Source organism: Nycticebus coucang, chromosome 10 (assembly GCF_027406575.1).
Source record: "Nycticebus coucang isolate mNycCou1 chromosome 10, mNycCou1.pri, whole genome shotgun sequence".
NCBI classification, from domain to species: Eukaryota; Metazoa; Chordata; class Mammalia; order Primates; family Lorisidae; genus Nycticebus; species Nycticebus coucang.
The window spans coordinates 22,586,973-22,611,789 of NC_069789.1; the positions used below are offsets into that span (position 1 = coordinate 22,586,973).

The window sequence follows — 24,817 nt, forward strand, 5'->3', positions numbered from 1 at the left end:
ACTCCAGGCAACATGAAGAACCAGTCCAGAACAACCCCGCCAAGGGACCATGAGGTAGCTACTGCAGAGGATTCCACCTATACAGAAATGTTAGGAATGACAGAAAGGGAATTTAGAATACACATGTTGAAAACAATGAATGAAATGATGGAAACAATGAAGGAAACTGCTAATAAAGTGGAAAATAACCAAAAGGAAATCCAAAAACAGAATCAAATCAGAGATGAACGATATGAAGAATATAAAAAGGATATAGCAGAGCTGAAGGAAATGAAACAGTCAATCAGGGAACTTAAAGATGCAATGGAAAGTATGAGCAACAGGTTAGACCATGCAGAAGAAAGAATTTCAGAGGTAGAAGACAAAGTTTTTGAGATAACTCAGATAGTAAAAGAGGCAGAAAAGAAGAGAGAGAAAGCAGAACGTTCACTGTCAGAATTATGGGACTTTATGAAGCGTTCCAACATACGAGTTATAGGAATTCCAGAAGGGGAAGAAGAATGCCCCAGAGGAATGGAAGCCATACTAGACAATATTATAAAAGAAAATTTCCAAAATATCACCAAAGATTCTGACACACTGCTTTCAGAGGGCTATCGGACCCCAGGTCGCCTCAACTCTAACCGAGCTTCTCCAAGACACATTGTGATGAACCTGTCCAAAGTCAAGACAAAAGAAAAGATTCTGCAAGCTGCCAGGAGTAAGCGCCAGTTGACCTACAGGGGCAAATCCATCAGAGTGACCGCAGACTTCTCTAATGAAACTTTCCAAGCAAGAAGACAATGGTCATCTACCTTTAATCTACTTAAACAGAACAATTTCCAGCCCAGAATTCTGTACCCTGCGAAGCTAAGCTTCAAAATTGACGGAGAAATCAAATCATTTACGGATATACAAACATTGAGGAAATTCGCCACAACAAGACCAGCTCTACAGGAAATACTTCAACCTGTTCTGCACACTGACCACCACAATGGATCAGCAACAAAGTAAGAACTCAGAAATTAAAGGACAGAACCTAACCTCCACACTGATGCAAAACATAAAACTAAGCAATGGACTCTCACAAAATAAGATGAATAGAATACTACCACACTTATCAATTATCTCAATAAATGTTAATGGCTTGAATTCCCCACTGAAGAGACATAGATTGGTTGACTGGATTAAAAAACACAAGCCATCCATTTGCTGTCTGCAAGAAACACACCTGGCTTCAAAAGACAAATTAAAGCTCCGAGTCAAGGGTTGGAAGACAATTTTTCAGGCAAATGGAATTCAGAAGAAAAGAGGAGTTGCAATCTTATTTTCAGATACATGTGGATTTAAAGCAACTAAAGTCAAAAAAGACAAAGATGGTCACTTTATATTGGTCAAGGGAAAAATACAACAAGAAGACATTTCAATTCTAAATATCTATGCACCCAATTTAAATGCTCCCAGATTCTTGAAACAGACCTTACTCAGTCTGAGCAAGATGATATCTGATAATACCATAATAACAGGGGACCTTAACACTCCTCTTACAGAGCTGGACAGATCCTCTAAACAGAAATTAAACAAGGATATAAGAGACTTAAATGAGACCCTAGAACAACTGTGCTTGATAGACGCATATAGAACACTCCATCCCAAAGATAAAGAATATACATTCTTCTCATCACCCCATGGAACATTCTCCAAAATTTGATCATATCCTGGGACACAAAACAAATATCAACAGAATCAAAAGAATTGAAATTTTACCTTGTATCTTCTCAGACCATAAGGCACTAAAGGTGGAACTCAACTCTAACAAAAATGCTCAACCCCACCCAAAGGCATGGAAATTAAACAATCTTCTGTTGAATGGGTGCAGGAAGAAATAAAACAGGAAATCAATTAACTTCCTTGAGCATAACAACAGTGAAGACACAAGCTACCAAAACCTGTGGGATACTGCAAAAGCAGTTTTGAGAGGAAAATTCATCGCTTTAGATGCCTACATTCGAAAAACAGAAAGAGAGCACATCAACAATCTCACAAGAGATCTTATGGAATTGGAAAAAGAAGAACAATCTAAGCCTAAACTCAGTAGAAGAAAAGAAATATCCAAAATCAAATCAGAGATCAATGAAATTGAAAACAAAAGAATCATTCAGAAAATTAATGAAACAAGGAGTTGGTTTTTTGAAAAAATAAATAAAATAGATAAACCATTGGCCAGACTAACGAGGAATAGAAAAGTAAAATCTCTAGTAACCTCAATCAGAAATGATAAAGGGGAAATAACAACTGATCCCACAGAGATACAAGAGATCATCTCTGAATACTACCAGAAACTCTATGCCCAGAAATTTGACAATGTGAAAGAAATGGATCAGTATTTGGAATCACACCCTCTGCCTAGACTCAGCCAGGAAGAAATAGAGCTCCTGAACAGACCAATTTCAAGCACTGAGATCAAAGAAACAATAAAAAATCTTCCAACCAAAAAATGCCCTGGTCCAGATGGCTTCACTCCAGAATTCTATCAAACCTTCAAGGAAGAGCTTATTCCTGTACTGCAGAAATTATTCCAAAAAATTGAGGAAGAAGGAATCTTCCCCAACACATTCTATGAAGCAAACATCACCCTGATACCAAAACCAGGAAAAGACCCAAACAAAAAGGAGAATTTCAGACCAATCTCACTCATGAACATAGACGCAAAAATTCTCAACAAAATCCTAGCCAATAGATTACAGCTTATCATCAAAAAAGTCATTCATCATGATCAAGTAGGCTTCATCCCAGGGATGCAAGGCTGGTTTAACATACGCAAGTCTATAAACGTTATCCACCATATTAAAAGAGGCAAAAATAAAGATCACATGATCCTCTCAATAGATGCAGAAAAAGCATTTGATAAAATCCAGCATCCTTTTCTAATTAGAACACTGAAGAGTATAGGCATAGGTGGCACATTTCTAAAACTGATTGAAGCTATCTATGACAAACCCACAGCCAATATTTTACTGAATGGAGAAAACTGAAAGCTTTTCCGCTTAGAACTGGAACCAGACAAGGTTGTCCTCTGTCACCTTTACTATTCAACATAGTGCTGGAAGTTCTAGCCAATACAATTAGGCAAGACAAGGAAATAAAGGGAATCCAAATGGGAGCAGAGGAGGTCAAACTCTCCCTCTTTGCTGATGACATGATCTTATGCTTAGAGAACCCCAAAGACTCAACCACAAGACTCCTAGAAGTCATCAAAAAATACAGTAATGTTTCAGGATATAAAATCAATGTCCACAAGTCAGTAGCCTTTGTGTACACCAATAACAGTCAAGATGAGAAGCTAATTAAGGACACAACTCCCTTCACCATAGTCTCAAAGAAAATGAAATACCTAGGAATATACCTGAAGGAGGTGAAGGACCTCTATAAAGAAAACTATGAAATCCTCAGAAAGGAAATAGCAGAGGATATTAACAAATGAAAGAACATACCCTGCTCATGGATGGGAAGAATCAACATTGTTAAAATGTCTATACTTCCCAAAGCAATCTACCTATTCAATGCCATTCCTATCAAAATACCAACATCGTACTTTCAAGATTTGGAAAAAATGATTCTGCGTTTTGTATGGAACTGGAAAAAACCCCGTATAGCTAAGGCAGTTCTCTGTAACAAAAATAAAGCTGGGGGCATCAGCATACCAGATTTTAGTCTGTACTACAAAGCCGTAGTGGTCAAGACAGCATGGTACTGGCACAAAAACAGAGACATAGACACTTGGAATTGAATTGAACACCAAGAAATGAAACTAACATTGTACAACCACCTAATCTTTGATAAACCAAACAAGAACATACCTTGGGGGAAAGACTCCCTATTCAATAAATGGTGTTGGGAGAACTGGATGTCTACATGTAAAAGACTGAAACTGGACCCACACCTTTCCCCACTCACAAAAATTGATTCAAGATGGATAAAGGACTTAAACTTCAGGCATGAAACAATAAAAATCCTCCAAGAAAGCATAGGAAAAACACTGGAAGATATTGGCCTGGGGAAAGACTTCACGAAGAAGACTGCCATGGCAATTGCAACAACAACAAAAATAAACAAATGGGACTTCATTAAACTGAAAAGCTTCTGTACAGCTAAGGAGACAATAACCAAAGCAAAGAGACAACCTACACAATGGGAAAGGATATTTGCATATTTTCAATCAGACAAAAGCTTGATAACTAGGATCTATAGAGAACTCAAATTAATCCACATGAAAAAAGCCAACAATCCCTTATATCAATGGGCAAGAGACATGAATAGAACTTTCTCTAAAGACGACAGACAAATGGCTAGCAAACACATGAAAAAATGTTCATCATCTCTATATATTAGAGAAATGCAAATCAAAACAACCCTGAGATATCATCTAACCCCAGTGAGAATGGCCCACATCACAAAATCTCAAAACTGCAGATGCTGGCGTGGATGTGGAGAGAAGGGAACACTTTTACACTGCTGGTGGGACTGCAAACTAGTACAACCTTTCTGGAAGGAAGTATGGAGAAACCTCAAAGCACTCAAGCTAGACCTCCTATTCGATCCTGCAATCCTATTACTTGGCATCTACCCAGAAGGAAAGAAATCCTTTTATCATAAGGACACTTGTACTAGACTGTTTATTGCAGCTCAATTTACAATCGCCAAAATATGGAAACAGCCTAAATGCCCACCGACCCAGGAATGGATTAACAAGCTGTGGTATATGTATACCATGGAATACTATTCAGCCATTAAAAAAAAATGGAGACTTTACATCCTTTGTATTAACCTGAATGGACGTAGAAGACATTATTCTTAGTAAAGCATCACAAGAATGGAGAAGCATGAATCCTATGTACTCAATTTTGATATGAGGACAATTAATGACAATTATGGTTATGTTGGGGGGAAACAGAAAGAGGGAAGGAGGGAGGTGGGTGGGGCCTTGGTGTGTGTCACACTTTATGGGGGCAAGACATGATTGCAAGAGGGACTTTACCTAACAATTGCAATCAGTGTAACCTGGCTTATTGTACCCTGAATGAATCCCCAACAATAAAAAAAAAAAAAAAAAAAAATGTTACTGAGGAGGCCTTGTGATCTGGGAGACTTCCAGCGGCATCGTGCAGCCTGGACTAGGTAGTGCCCACATTTTCTTAGCTTCTTCTGAGGGAATTCTTTCAGACATGTAGGTTTATTTACGTGAAAGTTACACAATAATTGCTAACACTGTTGAAAATTATAGTGCACTAGATACTGTGCTTTGCATGGATGATTTTATTTAATCCTCAGAATAACCTCATGAGATATTTTTATTATCCCTATCTTAACAAAGAGGCCACTGTCCTCAGATCACACCCCATAAAGGATGTGGGACTTGAATGCAAGTGATCTGATTCGCTGCGAAATTAATTACACTTGTTTCCCAGTAATATTTAACAATTCTGCTTCATTGAAAAAGATAACATTAAATCAGATTGGGATTATAGAATTGCAATTTTTAATTTTTTGTTGATGTAGGCTAATGTGCAAATAAAGCCACATTTCTATACTTCAATTGTAAAACAGTTTTGTTTTTTTTTTTTGAGACAGAGCCTCAAGCTGTTGCCCTGGGTAGAGTGCCGTGGCATCACAGCTCACAGCAACCTCCAACTCCTGGGCTTAAGCGATTCTCTTGCCTCATCCTCCCAAGTAGCTGGGACTACAGGGACCCACCACAACGCCCGGCTATTTTTTGGCTGTAGTTGTCATTGTTCTTTGACAGGCCCGAGCTGGATTCGAACCTGCCAGCTCCAGTGTATGTGGCTGGTGCCTTAGCCGCTTGAGCTATAGGTGCCGAGTTGTAAAACAATTTTTATATCTTATTTTTGGACTGTGTTTCATAGAGGCAAATGACAGAAAGTATCTAGCCATGTAATATGAAAACTGTTAATAGTGTTAACAATGTCTGGATACTTTGCAGACAGCCCTGGTATATCAAGTCCATAGTTGAGTGGCCAATAGACCTCTTTTTTTTTTTTTTAACATTTGTTGCTATTTTCAAATGTTGCTAATGAACAACCCTGAACATTTTCCACTTGGAGACAAGGCTGTTGGACCCATTAGTGTGATTAGCGTACACAGTGCTGACATTTTCTGTGAGCCGCCTGATTCCACGTTTGGAGGACAGCCTCCGAGAATTAGAGCAGCAGGGGGACCAGCCTCTGAGAGTTAGAGCATCAGGGGAACCGGCGTCTGAGAGTTAGAGCAGCAGGGGGACAGCCTCCGAGAGTTAGAGCAGCAGGAGCCTAGCTGAGGGCCAGGCAGTGGGTGAGGAGTGAGCACTTGTACCCTTCACAGTTTGGTTCAGCCAGGCCGCCAGCAGTATTTAGCTCTTCTCATATAAAGAAATGGCCCCTTTTTGAAATTACTCAAACGTAAGTCAGATCGATAAATCATTTTGGTAACTGTTAGTGGGGGGGGAGGGGAGACACTAGCATAGTTTGTTTCAGTTGGTTATTGGCTCCTTGGCTCAGAGTCTTTTGATCTAACTGAAATGAACATGGAACAGGACCACGCTTTAGCAACTGTCTCATGTATTTGAAAGATTCTAACAAGCTGTAGCAAAAGCTATACTTAGGGATAGGAGATTCAGACCTGAGGGTTCCCCTGGCTTTCTTTACTTTCTTTAAGAAAAAAACATGGGGCTGAGCACAGTGACTCACGCCTGTAATCCCCGCATTTGGGAGGCGGGTCGAGACCAGCCTGAGCCACAGTGAAACACCTTCTCTGAAAAATAGCCAGGCGTTGTGGTGGGCACCTGTAGTCCCAGCTACTTGGGAGGCTGAGGCAAGAGAATCACTTAAGCCCAAGAGTTTGAGGTTGCTATGAGCTGTGACACCACAGCACTCTACCCAGCGGCAACAAAGTGAGACTCTGTCCCCCTAAAGAAAGAGAGAAATGTGGTCCCAATATTTAATTCATTTTATTAAGGTATAACTCCCTCTCATTGTGTGGCTATTGCTATAGAAATACTTTTTGAATGAAGGAAAATAAAAGCTATAATATGTCTCAGTGGTTGGCATGATTTTTTTTGTGACTTTTTAATGGAAGTGTTGTATAGGTTAGTCCGGATATTGGCCCTGAAATTGTTATCTTCAAGCAAGCCAGGCTGGACAGGAAAGGGGCCTGTTACAGTGGCTTTGGGCTCAAGGGTCTCCACGAAGAGGCAGAAAGTACCCGTGAACTGTCCTGTGTGTTCTGTCTACCTAGTAGAACCGGGGCTGGGCTGTTGTCAGTTCTTTTGTCATTGGGCACATCTGGGTTTTTCTTAGAGTGACAATCTACCAGGATATAACAATGTTTTAAAACATTGGTTACAATTTATTTTGGGGAATTCAAGAGTAAGTATATCCTCTCAGCTTTCCTTGAGCTGTGTTGGATTTCCTAAATGTGGACTCTACTGAGGTGAGTTTAACGTAAGGCTGGGTGTTTGGGACCATGAACACCATCTGGTGAGCCCATTTTTACACCTGCCACGGTGGCCTTTTCTGATTATGTGCCTTAATGAAGAGATTTTGCTTTTTATACTGATAGGTAATTGGATTTTTATTAGAAATACTTAGAAAACTCACATAGGATTGTAAACTTTCTTCTTCCTCTTTATTTTTTTAAGAGAAATGATATCAGTCTGTTACCCAGGTACTAACATAGCTGCAGCCTTGAACACCCGGGCTTGAGCAATCCTCCTGCCTCAGCCTCTCTAGCAGCTAGGACTACAGGCAGGTGGTAACAGGCTGGGCTAATTTTATTTATTTATTTTTGTGTGTGTGTGGAGATTGGGTCTTACTATGTTGCCCAGGCTGGTCTCGAACTCCTAATCTCAAGCTATCCTCCTACACCTTAGCTTCCCAAAGGTGTGAGCCACTGTGCCAGCCAGATTATAGATTTTTAAAGCTGGTAGGTGCTTTAGCCAACATCCAATCTAACTTCCTCAATTTCAGATGAAGATACTAGACTTTATATATTAGAAAAATTCTGCTGGAGAATGCAGGGATGGGGCAGGACTGTGGATTTTTTTAAATGTGATCAGTAGCAGCCATTTCTTTAATTTTTTTTTTTTTTTTTTTTTTTTTGCATTTTTTGGCTGGGGCTGGGCTTGAACCTGCCACCTCTGACATATGGGGCCGGTGCCCTACTCCTTTGAGGCACAGGAGCTGCCCCACAGCCATTTCTTCTTTATACTTTTATTTTGAGCTTAGATAGTACCTATTTTACCAACTTAATAACCATAGTTACCAATAACATTTAACTGATTCTAGTTTTAGAGTTGGATGTATAGCCTCACATTTTCTCAGATTATTGGTTTCCTTTTTTTTTTTTGAGACAGAGTCTCACTTTGTCGCCCTTGGTAGAGTACTGTGGCGTCACAGCTCACAGCAAAGTCCAACACCTGGACTTAGGGGATTTTCTTGTCTCAGCCTCCCGAGTAGCTGGGACTACAGGCACCCGCCACAACGCCGGCTATTTTTTTTTGTTGCTGCAGTTTGGCCAGGGCCGGGTTTGAACCCGCCGCCCTCGGTATATGGGGCCAGTGCCCTGCCCACTGAGCCACAGGCGCTGCCCCTGGTTTCCTTTTTATTTTAACGAAAGTTCATGGTTGACTGTGAAGCTAGGCCTCAATCCTTGAGCATTTAGTCAGGATTCACCTTGTATGTACAGGTACTAGGGGCGCACAGGTAGTTAACATGTGATTCCAGCTCTCAAATGGCTCTCTAGTAAGGCAAGTGGGTACACAAGCTGATACCACAAGCCTGTGGAATGTGCAGTGATAGATGAACAGAGTATTTATTAAACACTACAGGGGGGTACCTAACCCAGGATATCGGGGTCCTGGACCACCACCTTCAAGTTCAATGAAGGACACATAGAACTCAGAAACGCTGTTATACAACAAATACACAGCGTATTATCCTGAAAAGACACAGATTAAAATCAGCAAAGCCAAAAGGCATATAAGATAGAATCCAGGAGAGAGGGTGGTGCCTGTGGTTCAAGGAGAGGGGCACTGGCCCCATATACCGCAGGTGGCGAGTTCAATCCCAGCCCCACCCAAAACTGCAAAAAAATAAATAAAGTTAAAAAAAAATGCTAAAAAAATAATAATAATAAGGAATCCAGGAGAGACCAGGCACAAGATTCCAAGTGTCATCTCCCCGTTGGATAATATGGGTAGTGCTTGATTCTTCCTCTAATGATACATGACAAACATTAGAAGCATTACCGGCCAAGAAGTCCCCTGAGCCTTGGTGTCCTGGTTTCTACTGGGCATTGGTCACATGGGCCTGGACCTGCACAGGTCTAGCCTGCCTTGATCACTTTCCAACCTCTCCAGAGGTAAAGTCCGAGCCCAGGCGGACTTTAAACTATCTGCATGGGCCCCGGTTTACAATGATGCTCTTACCAGGCAGATTATTCCAAGGGCCTGTGTCCCAGGAACCAGTCAAGGGCCAGGCCTTGCTTTGGCTTGTGCAGGGTTTGAACATCCCAAGCATACTGTGTTCACCCCGTGCAGCTCATCAGGCAGGACTGAGTGCAGGTGGTAAGGGGGAGGAGGGAAGTCAGGCGCTGGCTACTGTTCCTGCCCCGTCTCATCTTCCTGTGCTGCTCTCTGCTCTGTGTCCATCTTACATTTTCAGTGTTCTCAACTGTTAGATGAAAATCTAAAGGATGACTACTTCGAGGAGATCATGGAAGAATATGAAGATATTAGACAAGACCATTATGAGTCTCTCAAGGTGAGTGACAGAAACAAGTCTTTGCTTGTTTGGGCAATAAAATGATCCCACAGTTTCTAATGACTTTTTAAAAACCTGTGTTGGGGAAATAAAGGGCTAGTGTCTTTTGAGAGAAGTTCTGTTTTCTAGCTCAAGTCAGACTTCTTCGTTGTCTAAGTTCCCAAATAATTTTTGGTTATATTAAAATGAATTTTATTTATTCAGCAAACAGTTAGTGGATGCGCAGTAGGTGTTAAGTACTGTGCTAGATACCAGAGTTAACGGGAATGAATAAAACATGAGCTCCTACCCAGCAGGGGAACAGGAGCTGAAACAGGATTCCAAAATACTCCCACAGATCCCTGTTCTTGAGGAAATAATGGGAGAAAATGGAGACATGAGACGGGACCATTGTAAGCCTCTCTCCCAGACTGCCCAACACTGACTGTGCAAAACAATATTTCAGGAACTGTCCCTCTCTAGATAAGCTTCAGGGAATCCATGGAGAACAGGCATAATTACTCTTTAGAAATGACTGGGCTATTTCTCTCTGGTTATCTGCCTTCTGGGCTTGTGACAGAACAGCAGTGGGGGGAGTGGGTGGAATTTTGGGAGTTGCTAGGCAAGTGAAGTAAGATAAGCAGCACGAAAAAAACAGACGTTTTGTTTCCGAGGTGCTGGCGAGCCCAAGACGCTGTGGGCGGTTGGTTCTCTCTTTAGGTTTGCCCACAGTGAACAGTTTCTTCTGTCTCCCTCTGGTCCTCAGAGAGGTCCATGGCAGGCCAGCCAACACCCTCCCTCAAGTGTTCTAGAAGTACAGGCAAGAGACCTCTCCAGTACCTCAGATTCAGGCTGCAGAGCCACCTTATTACATATCAGCAATTAATTAATAAGGCTCATGAATCTATTATTCTGGTGCTAGTGTGAGCCATGTTGGATAGAAAAGATTTTTAGGATAAGGATTTTCATTAGTAAAAGCATTTGTTTTCTTGCAATTACTGGCTTTCTTAGACATCTTTTTTCATAATAGTAGTGGAAAAGCTAAGAGTCTTCACTAAATAACTTTTCTTTCTTTTATAACAGGAGAAGAAATACTTATCCCTAAGTCAAGCCAGAAAAAATGGTTTCCATATTGATTGGCTGTCTGAACCTCGCCCAGGTCTGGTTTGGTCGTTAACTAGAGAAAGACTGACTGTGATCTCTAAGGATGTGCTGGGGAGATAGTCGCACTTCTTGGGCTACCGAGTCAAACCAGCAGCTAGTAGCTCTCAGCTTTGTCTAATGATGTTGAGTGAGCTTGATGATTGAAAAAAGGAAAGAGGTGCCATTTTTGAGCCTGTTGTGTTGACCTTGTAGCAGCTCTCCGAGTCCTTCAGACAGCTCCATTAATGAACGTGGGAATTAACTAGTCTTCATTTTCATCTGAAGAAACAGATGAAACTGACTTGCTAACTTGAAAGGTTTCTGGGATTCTCAGGTCTGTCTTCTAAACTCCCCCTCTTCCCTCTGTGCTGTGCTAGAGCGCAGGCCTCCCGCAGCTTGAAGTAGGCTCTGTGGAGACCGGCCTGAGTCGCCGGCAGGCCCACCCAAGGGCGGACGTGGAATGTCTGGAAATAGGGAATGCCTTCCCATTTCACACGTCTCTGGGACACTGCAGCAAAGCTGGGTTTCCTGTTTCTTGTTCTGTCTCTCATTCCGTCTCTGGGTGCTCCCTTCTCTTTTTATTTCTTTTATTTGGTTTCTTCCCTTTCAAAATTTCTAGGCACCTTTCTTGCCTCAGGTAGGCACTCACTCGTAAAATGTGTGAGATGTTTTGACAGCTCAGAGAGGCGAGAGACACAAATGGAAAACCAAGGCAGAACTGGATTGTATTAATTGAATCCATATTTCCAAGCTAATATCTCAAAACAGCTTTCTTTGCTTACGACATCTGTGTTCTGCACGTGCTCGGTGGAGTTGAGAGGATGAAATTGGAAATGTAGGTGTGCTTGGCTCCAATTTCATCCCCGCTGACTTTGGTGCAGTTTAGCAGAAAGATGCCATGTTGGGAGCCGGGAGGCTGGGGTTCTCATCCTGGCTTCTGGTTATGACTCACTAAGTGACCTTGACCTTGTTCCACATTTGACAGTTTCTAATGGAAATGCTGTGAGGGTAAAATAAGATGCTATATGAAGCCCTTTGAAAAAATATAAACACCATCTAGTCCAAGCATGATTATTTGTTATTTTTCACTATGAAATGGAATAATAACACAAGGGCAAGTCTGTTTTGACAAGTCAGACCGCCAAAACATATTTTGCTGTTTTAGAGGGAACTAGTTCTCAGGAGAACACTGGACCCAGCAGCAGTGGGGATGCTGTTTGAGTGGCCACTTTAATCCCCAGCTTAAGGCCACTGCAGAGCTCTAGCTGCTGCCTGAGGGGTGTGGAGCCCTGAGGTACAGCACTCTGAAATGTGTTTGCGGACAGCCTGCCTTTGGGTAGTTAAGGGGAGGTGATTCCAGGAGAAAGGCTGGTCTTCTCTCAAGGGCCTGGGTGGTAAAACCGCAGGCATCTCTTAGCTCTGACAGGCAACTGTGGTCGAGAGAGAGTCCCTCTGCTGACACTCTGCAGCATCCTCTCCCTGCCCTCACAGGCAGGAGGACTCTTTAGTCAAGAACGTATCTGTACGTACTTTGAGTTTCTCTGCTAAGGGCACTGCACAGACTTCGTTACCAAAGAGATGGGCATATTGGGGTATTTACAAAGAGGGGGTTGTCCTGTGTAGCTACGCAATGGCTGGGAGCAAATAGGAACGAGCTCCTGCGACCAAGCATGAAAAGGTGGAGGTGTTCAGGCAGAATCGAGGAGCTGCTCACACCTTTCCTTCACTCTCATGCCTCATTTTACTGTCAAATGAGAAAAATACTGTCGAGCCTTCTTCATGCTCGAGAGCACCCATATTGGCAGATCGGGATGTTCTCTTCTCCCTGGTTGCAGGTGGGAGCTGGCAGCAGGGTCAGCACCTCAGACTCAGGCCTGGCCCTGCCATGTCAGGCCTGAGTCCGGGGTGCCAACCCCACACAGGCTGGTGGTTATTGCAGCCCTCAGTGTCCCAGAAAGCTCAGTAGCACTGTCTGTCTCTGAACTTGTCATCATTATTTAAACTATATGTTTTAGACTCAAAAGAACAATATATTAAGCATCCATGTCTGCCCACTAGCCAGCTGAAGAAGTAACCCACCACCTCTTGTTGTTTTAAATAAGACGTGTAGTGGAAGTCCCATGTTTGTTCCTTCCTCTCTTGCAGAAATGACCCTCAATTTGGGATTTCATCCCCACGCTTTCCCCTATGCATGTATCAGCAGGCAGTACAGATTATTGTTTCATTTTGGAACTTTCTATTTGTAGCTAACTCTCCGTCTTTCTGCAGTGTTCTTTATGTTAGCATTGTCTTCACTGGTACAAGTGGAGATTAACCTAGATCTTTGTTTTCTTCTTGGGCCTAGGGTGGGGCTGGAAGAGTTGAGGGAACAGTTTCCAAGGGTGGTAAAGTCCGTCAACTGCACGGGAAAAAGAGTTGTATTTAAGATTCAGTGCAGAATTACTCCTCTGAGATAATTTAAAGTTGTCCTCTTTGCGAAACAACTCCTACGAGTGACAGGAGGGAGGCAGAGCATGGGCGTCGGCAGAGCAGTGAGGAGCTGGCGAGGACGCCTCTCTCAGGCAGGGTGCCCTTGACAGGGGGCTCAGCCCAGGTCCTGCATCAGGGTCGACAAGCGTGTTTCTGTCTTGCAGTGAAGCCCACGTTTACTGGGACCCGGGTCTTCGAAGATTATGACCTGCAGAAGCTGGTGGACTACATTGACTGGAAGCCTTTCTTTGATGTCTGGCAGCTCCGGGGCAAGTACCCGAACCGAGGCTTTCCCAAGATATTTAACGACAAGACAGTAGGTTAGTTCAGTGAGTCCCTCCTTCCTGCCTCTGATGTTCAAGATGTCGCACTGCGACTTTGAAGACAAGAATTCTTCCTGAGCAGTGGATATGGATTGTGAATTATGTAGAATATAGCTGCTTTCATGTTGTTTATTTGCTCAACTTCTTAGTGGTTTTTAAGCTTGCTAGATCAGTCCTTAGTATATTGACTACATTTATTTTTTTAAATAAATGTTTATTGATGTGGGGCTCTATGCTGGGCATGAGAGATAAACAGAGAAGACAGTCTAATCCCTGCCATCCAGGACCCAACCAGCCGGCTCAGCAGCTGTAACGGGTGTTTGCCCATTACCTGCTGCCGGCCGAGTCCAGGCTCCTGCAGGCACAAGAGGAGGAGATAGAATGTGGTCTGGGAGGCCGGGGAAGGCTTCTTGGAGGAGGTGGTATTGAAGCTGCTTTTTGAAGATACAGTGGGAGTTACTGAGGCTGACACTAAGGACATGAGGTGGCGGTGGAGGAAAGGACATTCTGAGCAGGAGACTGTGAGAAGCTCCAGAGACATGGAATCAAAATGTGAAACCATTCAGAGGAACAGGTAGAGCCAGGTCGGAGTGAGATGTAGGGGTGGACTCACAGAAACACAGGGTTAGGGCCACAAGCACCTGAGAAACTGGCCTCTTGCCAGTTTGCCAGCAGGGTCTTGGATCTTTGTGTTAGAATGCTGCGACTCAGAAGTCCAGGGTAGTTAGGAACATGGCAGTGGCAAGGGGTCCTCACAGCACTGCCCTGAGTTGTCACAACCGAGCAGCCAAGGGGCTGCAGGACAAGCCCCTCGCTGGGGGCCAGGCAGCCCTGTGCTGCAGACACGGAAACCAAGAGGGAGGGTGTCCTGGCAGTCCGGCTCCCACTGTGCAGATCCAGGTGGGGGCTGTCCACATGCAGTGCTGGAGCCACTGTGAGGATGTGGGGCCAGACTTCACTTGTCATTGTCACCCTGCTGTGTCCCCAGGGGTCACTGTGACATCAGTAGAGTTGTATGTGCACGAGGAATGTCAGCAACTGAGGAATCTGGCCTGCTTTTCCTCACCCTTTGTCTGACAGGCTGCTTGGGATAGCCACAGCTTGGCTGTCTGCCTTTTGTTAAATGGAAAAATTTAAGTGGCTTGGGGCAGGGGAGCAGACTGTGGGAGCTGCACTCAGCAGGAGCCTCCAAACCCTGGCTGCCCCTCCGTGAGCTAGGAGAATGTGAACACTGGTTGAGAAGGGCGGAGGGGGAGGATGACTCAGGAGGGATAGTGGTTTTAAAAAGAACCATCATTGCTGGTTATTTTTGACATCTTTAAATTAATTTTTATTATATTTTTCTAATAGGTGAAGAGGCCAGAAAGGTCTATGATGATGCCCAAAATATGCTGAACACACTGATTAGTCAAAAGAAGCTCCAAGCCAGGGGTGTGGTAGGATTCTGGCCAGCCCAGAGTGTTCAAGACGATATTCACCTGTATGCAGAGGATGCCATGCCCCAGGCTGCAGAGCCCATTGCCACCTTTCACGGATTAAGGCAGCAGGTGCGGAGGCTTATTGACAACATGCTACTTCTACTTTTGGGTTTAAGCACTAAACAAAACGTCTATGAAAATTAAATAAGCAGTCTGAGCTTTGTATAAATGGTAAGAGTCTATTCCACCTCTTCCCGAATGACCTGAGCTCGCAGATGAGTCACAGGCCTGAGCTTAAGGCACTCAATGAGGATGACAGAGAGAAGGCGGCAGGCAGGTGTCAGAGGCAGGGCCTCTCAGGCAAGGCCCGGCAGCAGGAGTGAGAGGTTGGCTTCTGAGCTCCACGGGCGGGCGAGGAACGCTGCTGCTGCCCAAGGTGTCACGTGCCAGCATTAGCAGTCTCTCTGGCTTTTTAGAGGCCAAAGCAAGAGACGCTAACATTGGTTAGCTGTGGTGGCGGAAGACAGAGGAAAGAAACATTGGTGAGAAGTGAGCCAAGTGCTAGGTGTGTGACAGGGGGCTCAACAGGCCACACTTTACTTTTCTCATGACCCTGTTGTCAGGCAGTCTGTGTTCCCATTTCACAGAGGAGAAAAGGAGGGCTGCTGGCAGCGGCACTGAGCTCCCTGGCGTGAGCGGAGGGCCAGACCGCGCTCCCTGACGGCCGCTGACTCCGTGCGTGGGCCTTGCTTCCTAGCCTGAGAACGGGTTCTTCACAACAGGTTCCCTCTCATGGCCCCACCTTTGACAATGTGAATGTCACTTTAGCCGTTATGAAAATCAAGAATGGGAACCAGAATTCACCAGAATCATTAACAGATTTAATAATTTGCATAAATTATTAGTTTAGTTTTTTTTTTTTTTAAACAGTCTCACTTTGTAGCCTCTGGTAGAATGCTATGGCATCATAGCTCACAGCAACCTCAGACTCCTGGGCTCAAGTGATTCTCTTGCCTCAGCCTCCCAAGTAGCTGGGACTACAGTTGCCTGCCACAACACCAAGCTATTTTTGGAGATGGGTTCTCACTCTGGCTGGTCTTGAACCTGTGAGCTTAGGCAATCTACCCGCCTCGGCTTCCCAGAATGCTGGGATTACAGGCGTGAGCCACTGCACCTAGCCCTTATCCGTTTAGTTTTAGTCATTCAAAAATGATGATGTTACTTTTAATTGCAACTAAAATATAATTCACAATGGCTGATCTTTTGACCATAACATCTAAAGGGATTCTTAAATCTGGGCCCTTAAACGGTACCATAAAGGGTTAAAGAAGAACAGCTACCTCCTTATCATATGCACTCGGCCTCAGTACATCCTTACTATATACCTTCGGGCTTGGTAAATCGTTACTGTATACCTTCAGGCTCGGTAAATCCTTACTGTACACCTTCAGGCTCAGTAAATCCTTACTGTATACCTTCAGGCTCAGTACATCTTTCCTGTATGTACTCAGACTGGGACACTCCAGAATACAAAGGAGAGTGGGGTTCTAATGAAGTTCCAGCCCCTCCTTCCTAGGGAATTGGTGACTTTTCTTTACAGGTGTAACTATGGTCAAAAACCTCCATTCTGACCCAGTCTTTCATTTTAAAGTCCTGAGTCCTCTGATCTCTTTTTATTTCCAGTACTATCCATGTCCAGGCGGTCTGTGACATGTTATATTAGGGCATTTAATATAATGAATTCTCCGAATTCACCTTTTAAATAATTCCTGGAAAGGAGAACTTGGCAATGTACGTTTATTACCTACCCAGACAGATGTAATCCAGGAGTTGCTTTCCTCCAGTACACTCTGGAAAATTCTGGCAGCAGTGCCTCAGTACCTTGGGAGTCTTCTGCTGTGAATAGATTCTGATCACTTTCTCTTCTAAAATACTGTGGGGCTCTGGGACCCATCTCTCCTGTGGGGCAGGGAAGCCTTATTTCCCCCTGTGGCTTTTCTTTGCAGAGAACAGTTGATGGGCAGAGTACCCCTGGAAAATGGCTCCTCATGCACAGATGTCGCTGAGCTGGGACATTTCTATTTGCCCGTATCCATCACCTCCTTGCCTGCACTTAACAATTTCCTGCCCCATGTTGGTTAGGCTGTGCTTGCTTCCATGGCTGGCAAATCCTCTGAAGCTTCTGGGTTGGCCACTTGTTGATGAATTTATCAGTCCTAAGCTGGACAGATATATAGGAAGAGCATTAGCTGTGGTATCAGCCCCCTGGTCTGACCTTGAGCTGGTAGATCAAACTCCTTGTGCCTCAGTTTTCTTGTCTGTATAATGGAGCTGAGGGTTTCACTTATGTTGCAGGATTGTTGAGGGTTAAAATACTAATTCATATAAAGCACCAAGAACAGGCACAGAGTAAGAACTTAATAAATATTAGTTATAGGCTTTTTACCGTCTCAGCAAATATTATTGATTATTTAAGGTAAGACCTTATTTGTCAGCTTAGTAGCAGGGAAGAGTCAGTCATCAGGTGAGAGTGAAACTTGGATGAGGATAGACCCGTGGGCTGTGGGGAGAATCCAGAAGCAAACTTGCTAAGCTCTTGATTTGGGTCTGGCCAGCCCGGGGTGTCCTTAGCTATCTGTTCACTGTGACAGGCAGCACGTGGCCCATGTGTTTTGTTACTGACCCAGCAGTTTGCTGAACTGCTTCTCTTGATGCAAAATGGAGATGTATACATTTATGGCAGCAATCGCCAACCTTTTTGGTACCAGGAACCAGTTTCGTGGAAGACAGTGTTCCAGCAGACCTGGGGGAAGAGTATAACTTCCAGATGATTCTAAGTGCATTACAATAGGATTTGCACTCCTGTGAGAATCTAATGCCTGTTTATCCAGCAGGAGGCGGGGCTCGAGTAGTGATGTGAGCACTGGGGACCGGCTGTAAGTGCAGATGCAGGTCCGCTTGTTCCCTGCTGCTCTGCTCACCTCCTGCCGAGCAGCCTGGGGATTGGGGATTGTAGGTTTACAGGACGGTGTTTGAATATACTGTTCAACTTAATTGAAAACACTTTTGGGGAAAAGCTTTTTTTTTTTTTAAACATATGACCCTTTAAGGTTCCAGTTCCTAGCACAGCACCTACCCTGTTTCCCTGAAAATAAGACAGCGTCTTATTTTAAGGTGTGCTCCCAGAGATGCACTAGGTCTTATTTTCAGGGGATGTCTTATCTTTCCTGTAAGTAGGCCTTATTTTAGGAGGATGTCTTATTTTCGGGGAAACAGGGTATAAACATTTGTAAATGTTTGGTCAGCCAGTGAACAAGCAAACTAACTGGTTTCTTGACTATGTTATGTTATATCTTTTTAAAAATCTCATTTCATTGTTTTGTTCAACAAATATTTATTAGGTGCCTCCTATGTATCAGGCACTGTTCTAGGTGCCAGGGATATAGCAGTGAATAGAACTGGCAGACATCCCTGTGTTGTGAAGCCTGTATTCATTAGAAGATAGCAGATTGCTTTCCATGTGTGCCAGGGCTGTGGCCATGCTAATGACCCCTCTGCCCACTGCTTGGGTTTAAGGCCGAGAAGGACTCCGCCAGCACGGAGCCGTACTGCTGCCTCTCAGACTTCATTGCACCTCTGCATTCCGGTGTCCGCGACTACCTGGGCCTGTTTGCCGTCGCCTGCTTTGGGGTGGAAGAACTGAGCAAGGCCTATGAGGACGACAGTGACGACTACAGCAGCATCATGGTCAAGGCGCTGGGGGACCGGCTGGCGGAGGTGAGGTGGCATCCGGGCTCTGAGGGGCTGGGACAGAGCCTGGGGGGTGGGGATCCCATGACCACGGCACTTGAATACCGCTCAGTATTAGAAGGCAGCTATCCTAGCCACTGTACCACCAGCACAGAGCTCAGAGTTCGAACCACTGTCTGCTTTTTCTCCTTGAGTCGGATGCTGCTGACTTTAACTTTACATGTGTTATTTATTTATTTATTTATTTATGCAGTTTTTGGCCAGGGCTGGGTTTGAACCCACCACCTCCAGCATATGGGGCCCGTGCCTACTCCTTTGAGCCACAGGCACCACCCCTTACATGCATTTTTAAACCGTGAATCCCCAGACTGTTCTCATTATCAGTGTTTGGGTAACGAAATCCCTTCAGCAATGCCATAGTTGGCTCCTGGCTTTAGAACCTTGACCTATTTGCCTTATATCTTGTTTTTGTCCCTTTGCTTTTTATGATGTGACATTTTCCTAAAGACCCCAAAAATTAAAAACAGATTTCCATTTCAAGCCCCTTATTCTAATATTGGTATCCTCTGTAGATCCTTTATCTTTCTCTGCATGGAATGGGATGGCCTCGGCCCCTTTCCCTAAGGGTCTACAATCTCAGATCATTAAGTATGACACTTGAGAGCCAGGTTGAGGCCCAAATCGAGCAGCTAATGTACAGACAAGTGGTCCGGACTAGACCCTCTAGCCAAGTTTCCTCTGGCTGTGGTCCAGAGGAGGGAGGCTGCTCTGCTTGGCTTTGGTTCGGGGTGGAGGCTGCACTGGTGCTGTGGCCCCACCTCTGCCTGAGCACACTGGCACTCTGGATTCCAAGGCCTTTGCAGAAGAGCTCCACGAAAGGGTCCGCCGAGAACTGTGGGCCTACTGCGGCAGCGAGCGGTTGGACGTGGCAGACCTGCGCAGGCTGCGCTATGAGGGCATCCGCCCAGCTCCTGGGTATCCCAGCCAGCCCGACCACACTGAGAAGCTGTCCATGTGGAGACTGGCTGACATCGAGCAGGCCACAGGTGCGTCCTGGGAGACACACCAGGATCAACATAATGGGATCTACGGTTAACGTTTGTTTTTTTGAGACAGCATATCATTTTGTCACCCTTTGTAGAGTGCTGTGGTGTCAGAGCTCACAGCAGCCCAAACTCTTGGGCTCAAATGATCCTCTTGCCTCACCAGTAGCTGGGACTATAGGTGCCTGCTACAACACCCAGCTAGTTTTTTTCCATTTTTAGTAGAGACGGGATCTTGCTTTTGCTCAGGCTGGTCTCCAACTCCTAAGCTCAAGGGATCCTGCTGCCTCGGCCCCCCCAGAGTGCTAGGGTTACAGCCACCGTGCCCCGTCTAAAACTTTTTTTTAAGGGAAGGGCTCATAATTACATTATCCCATATCTCACTGTTTCACGCTCGTAGCTACTCTGCTATTTTGCTTTGATACAATGTATTACTGAATGGTATTCTTACATCACCATTTTTAGATTTAGCACTATAAATTATTTTCTCTTTACCTGTAGCAAATAGGGATTTAGCTTACTCAGTGCCACCCCATGCCTCTCCTGCCCCAGTTTCTTGGTACAGGGGTGGCAGTGTCTTTAATCTCTCCTGGTGATCAGCCTTTCCCCGTCAGTAGCAGCACCCACCTCATGCTCTTATCCCAACATCTGTTGGTGGTATCTCTGGGCACTAACCTTGCAGGACACCCAGCCTTCCTTCAGCCTTTTCTCCCTTTCCTTTTACACTGTTATTAACTTTTACGCTCTTCTGTAATCCTAATTTTGTCTTGCATTTTATCTGTGGGTTGAATCTAACAGTTGAGAAGTTGGCATGTACCCTTTTGAGATGAGGGCCCAGGCCCCTGACCTCAGCACCTGCAGGCCGGAGCAGCATTGTTCATGGCTGTGTGGCTTGTCATATCCATGTGCCGGTTGTAGCCCTTTCCACAGAGTTCCTGGGGTTGAGTTGGTCCAGGCTAACTTCACAGTTTTCAGTGGAATTAGCCAAAAGCATGCCATCGGAGCTGATGAAGTTAAAGGAATCGAGATTTACGTGAGGAACTGTGAAGTGTGTTGAAACTGGGTCAACAAAAACAACCCTCTCCGCGTCAGGAGATCTGGGTTCGAGTCCCATTTGTTTCATAAGCCAGCTGGGGGACCTTTGGCAAAGCCCTCAACCTTTGTGTTGCTATTTCCCTGTCCATAAAATGAGTGGCTTAGAATAGACGGCCGTGGTGGTCCCTTAGAATTCTTCAAATCCCAAGAAAGAGCACCTCTTCTTTCTCAGCACCACTGTGGGTTCCTTCTTCCCTGGAGCTGACTGTCAGTCATCTCTCGTGTCAGGGGCCCCAGAGAGCCAGTGGACACTGTTCAGCTGGAGTTCTCATGTCCAGGGTTACAGCTCCCACGTGAGAGAGCCCAGGCTTAGTAGCAAATCAGGGCCTCTGTAACCCATCTTAGGTGGCTAAGGGTAAGCTGTCTGGGCCTGTCCCCCTGGGTTAGAGGAGCTAAGCCTATCCTGTCTGTTTAGCTGCGTGAGGGGGATTTGCTAGATGTTTGTGGTCACAGCTTTCGTGCTGTGTTGCATGTCTTTGTAGAAGGCGTGAGTTCACTTCCATTCACTGGTTCAGCAAGAGTTGGCAGGGTGTCTGCCAGCTGCTCTGCACCGAGTAAATGGGGGTCCCCACGTCACTTTCTCCAGGCATTCAGTTGACAGAGTCCCTAGCAATGGCACCCGCCTCCGCAGTGTCAGGCCTCTACTTCTCCAACTTGAAGTCCAAATATTTTGCTGTGGGGAAAATTTCCAAGGATCAGGTAAGTCAGCATTTTCATTGTTTGGGTCTTTCCTGGATGCCTGTCCTGTTTGAAATGGAATTCTAGAGCCTCTCATATTATAAATGCAAATGAGAATAAAATGAGGAAAGGATGAAGAAATTTATCCCAGTTAATGTCTTAATTTGATTTCAACCCATTTATACCTATTCTAACTCTCACCCATTCAAACAACACACACACACACACATATACACAGAGCCAGCTTCTAAGCATCAGATATTGACTATGTTTTGTTTTTCTGCAATAGGGCAACCTGGTAAACATACATATCTCCAATTAATTCAGTAAATTGCTATTAAGACAAGAAGTCTTAATGTTTCTTGGCAAATCCTGTGGAAATTTCAGCTCAAAATGTCTTATCACTTTGGCTTAATCTGATGCTTCTAATCTTTTACAGATTGAGGATTACGCTTTGAGGAAGAACATGTCTGTGGCTGAGGTTGAGAAATGGCTTGGACCCATTTTGGGATATGATACTGACTAACTTTTTTTTGCCTTTCCTATACTTGGTGGTCTTCAAGGAAATATAATCCAAAGTGCCTTAAAAATAATAACAAAATTTCCACGTGTACCTGGCTGACACTCCCCTGCTTCTGGTTTTGGAAGACTGTTTGGGGGGAGGAGGGTGAGGAGCAGGGTCTTCCTATAGTTCTGGAAAACACGTGTTGTTTTTTCAGGTCCTTTAGTGGATTGTCAAGAGCAGGGCTCCGATGGTATCTCTGGTCCTGCTCAGACTGAGACAAACTGGAGATAGAGGTCTTTTGCATTTCAAAACAAATCAGCTTGCTTTTTCCATTTTTACCTTAAATCTGGGAGGCCACTTAGTTCTCTTTTTTTTTCCCCCTGTGAGAAAAAACAGCCTGAAAGTCAGTTGAATAGACAGATGTGACCCTGTAGCAAAATGACGCTGTGAGAAATGGGGCATTTTAGTGTAAATGGTTATAACAGTGGACTCTGGCAGGGAAGAAAATATAGCACTGTTCTCTGTCTTTGGAAGACCTCATTTTCCAGAGCCTCGATTAAATGATTGCGGAATTCCCTTTGGCAGAAGGCGTTCTCTTGCTGCCTGCTTGTCAGAAATAATCAAGCTGTTTGCCCCAGAGTGGTCAAATAAGTCATGCTCACCGAGCATTTTTGTCCTATAATTTCATATTCCCTTGCCTTGAGGAAGAAAAGAGACAGGGTGGTTAACATCTTTTTAATCATTTTTGGAATTGAGCAGGTTCTTGGCTAAGCTGTGATACCGTGTGCAGAGTTGGGCAGGTGGGCAGCATAACACTAGTTATTTCTTATCATTTTATTCTCCTTAAATTCTCGATGTATTCAGTAATGAAGAGTGGTGCCACCACCCCAACCACAAGGCTCAAACTTAGCCCAGGCCATCTTTTTCTTGGATGAAAAGAAAATTGTACAAGTTATGTAAAAAATGTACACATGGAAGACACATTGTCCTGCTTTAGTTGGGCTGGTGGTGGACACAGTCTGGAGGAGGCAGCCGGTGAGGTCTGATTTGGAATTTGAAGGATGAAGATGAAGACTCAGGGAGGAACAAATGAAGAACTATCTTTGTTCATGAATAGGAATATTAAAGGCATTGGAGCTCCCACAATTGATCTGTAGATTCAGTCTTTTGACACAAAGCACCAACTGTAAAAGAAAAGATGAGTAAATCAACTTTATTAAACCTAAGGGCTTATGTAAGTCAAACACTAAGTTAAAAGACAAGCCACAATTTGAGAGTCATTTACAATACAAATAACTAACAAAGGATTAGTAATCATAATATATAGAGAATTCCTATTAAAAAAAAATTAGAAAAATAGAGAAGACTTGAAAAGATTTCACAGGAGAGAAAGCTTGTAAACAAATAGAAAAATGATATGCGGTGTTGATGGTCAGGGAAATGTGAATTAAGACCATATTAAAATTCCATTTTACATCCAGAAAGTTTACAAAAGTTGGCTCTGACAGTACCAGGTGTTAAGATCTGTGGGAATTTATACATTGATGTGGGTGTTTAACAGGCACGGCTACTTTAGAAAACAATTACACCTTACAAACTTGAACGAACATTTGCAGACCTTATGATCTAGCTCCCGACTCCCACTTGTATGGCAACAAATTCTGGCACATGGCCACCAGGAGGCACGTGCAGGAGTGTTCACAGTAACATAATCACAATACTTAATAACTGGAAAAAGTAAAATGTCTGTCGGCAGAAGAGCTGAGTAACATCCTTGGGGGTATTATTATTATTATTTTTTTTTTGTAGAGACAGAGTCTCACTGTACCGCCCGAGGGTAGAGTGCCGTGGCGTCACACGGCTCACAGCAACCTCCAGCTCTTGGGCTTACGCAATTCTCTCGCCTCAGCCTCCCGAGCAGCTGGGACTACAGGCGCCCACCACAATGCCCGGCTATTTTTTTTGTTGCAGTTTGGCCGGGGCTGGGCTTGAACCCATCACCCTCGGTATATGGGGCCGGCGCCCTACTCACTGATGAACGAACCACAGCTATACCTCACAATAAATACAAATCTCAGAAAGTAGTAAGAAGAAAGGAAGTTGCAGGAAGCTGCATATGGTTTTTATTGAGCTCAGAAAGCAACCAAAGAATATATTATGTAAGCATACATGTGCAATAGAAGTATGTTGTAAAAGAAAAAGAAGTAACAATGAGAAACCACAATTTTGCCTGGTGATTATTCATGAGGGGATGAGAGAGGAACATAGGGTAGATGCAAGTTATGAGGAATGTTCTAGTTCTTAGGTGTAAGCTTACGAGTGTTTATTATAACAGTTATGTATGTATTAAATGTGCTGTACTTAATACCTGCATTGAATATTTTGTAAAAAATAAAAGCAAAGTGGAATGATAACCCAAAAGCTGGTGCAATGATTTTGTTCATAATGTGTATGTCAAATACATTTTTTTTTTTTTTTTTTTTGTAGAGGCAGAGTCTCACTTTATGGCCCTCGGTAGAGTGCCGTGGCATCACACAGCTCACAGCAACCTCCAACTCCTGGGCTTAAGCGATTCTCTTGCCTCAGCCTCCCGAGTAGCTGGGACTACAGGCGCCCGCCA

At 44.1% G+C, this 24,817-nt stretch overlaps 1 protein-coding gene across 4 annotated transcripts in view; it reads left to right on the forward strand.

The window, feature by feature from the left end:
• The window catches only part of MTR (5-methyltetrahydrofolate-homocysteine methyltransferase), a 125,493-nt gene extending 100,883 nt beyond the window's left edge, over window positions 1–24,610 (forward strand). For all 4 annotated transcript variants that reach the window (XM_053604812.1, XM_053604814.1, XM_053604815.1 and 1 more), the window contains 8 exons: window positions 9,696–9,794; window positions 10,857–10,932; window positions 13,550–13,705; window positions 15,059–15,255; window positions 18,703–18,903; window positions 19,730–19,922; window positions 21,601–21,713; window positions 22,132–24,610. In XM_053604812.1, coding sequence (XP_053460787.1) covers window positions 9,696–9,794; window positions 10,857–10,932; window positions 13,550–13,705; window positions 15,059–15,255; window positions 18,703–18,903; window positions 19,730–19,922; window positions 21,601–21,713; window positions 22,132–22,218 — 1,122 coding nt within the window. In that variant the 3' untranslated portion in view covers window positions 22,219–24,610. The remainder of the gene's footprint in view (window positions 1–9,695; window positions 9,795–10,856; window positions 10,933–13,549; window positions 13,706–15,058; window positions 15,256–18,702; window positions 18,904–19,729; window positions 19,923–21,600; window positions 21,714–22,131) is intronic.
• Window positions 24,611–24,817: the final 207 nt, after the last annotated feature.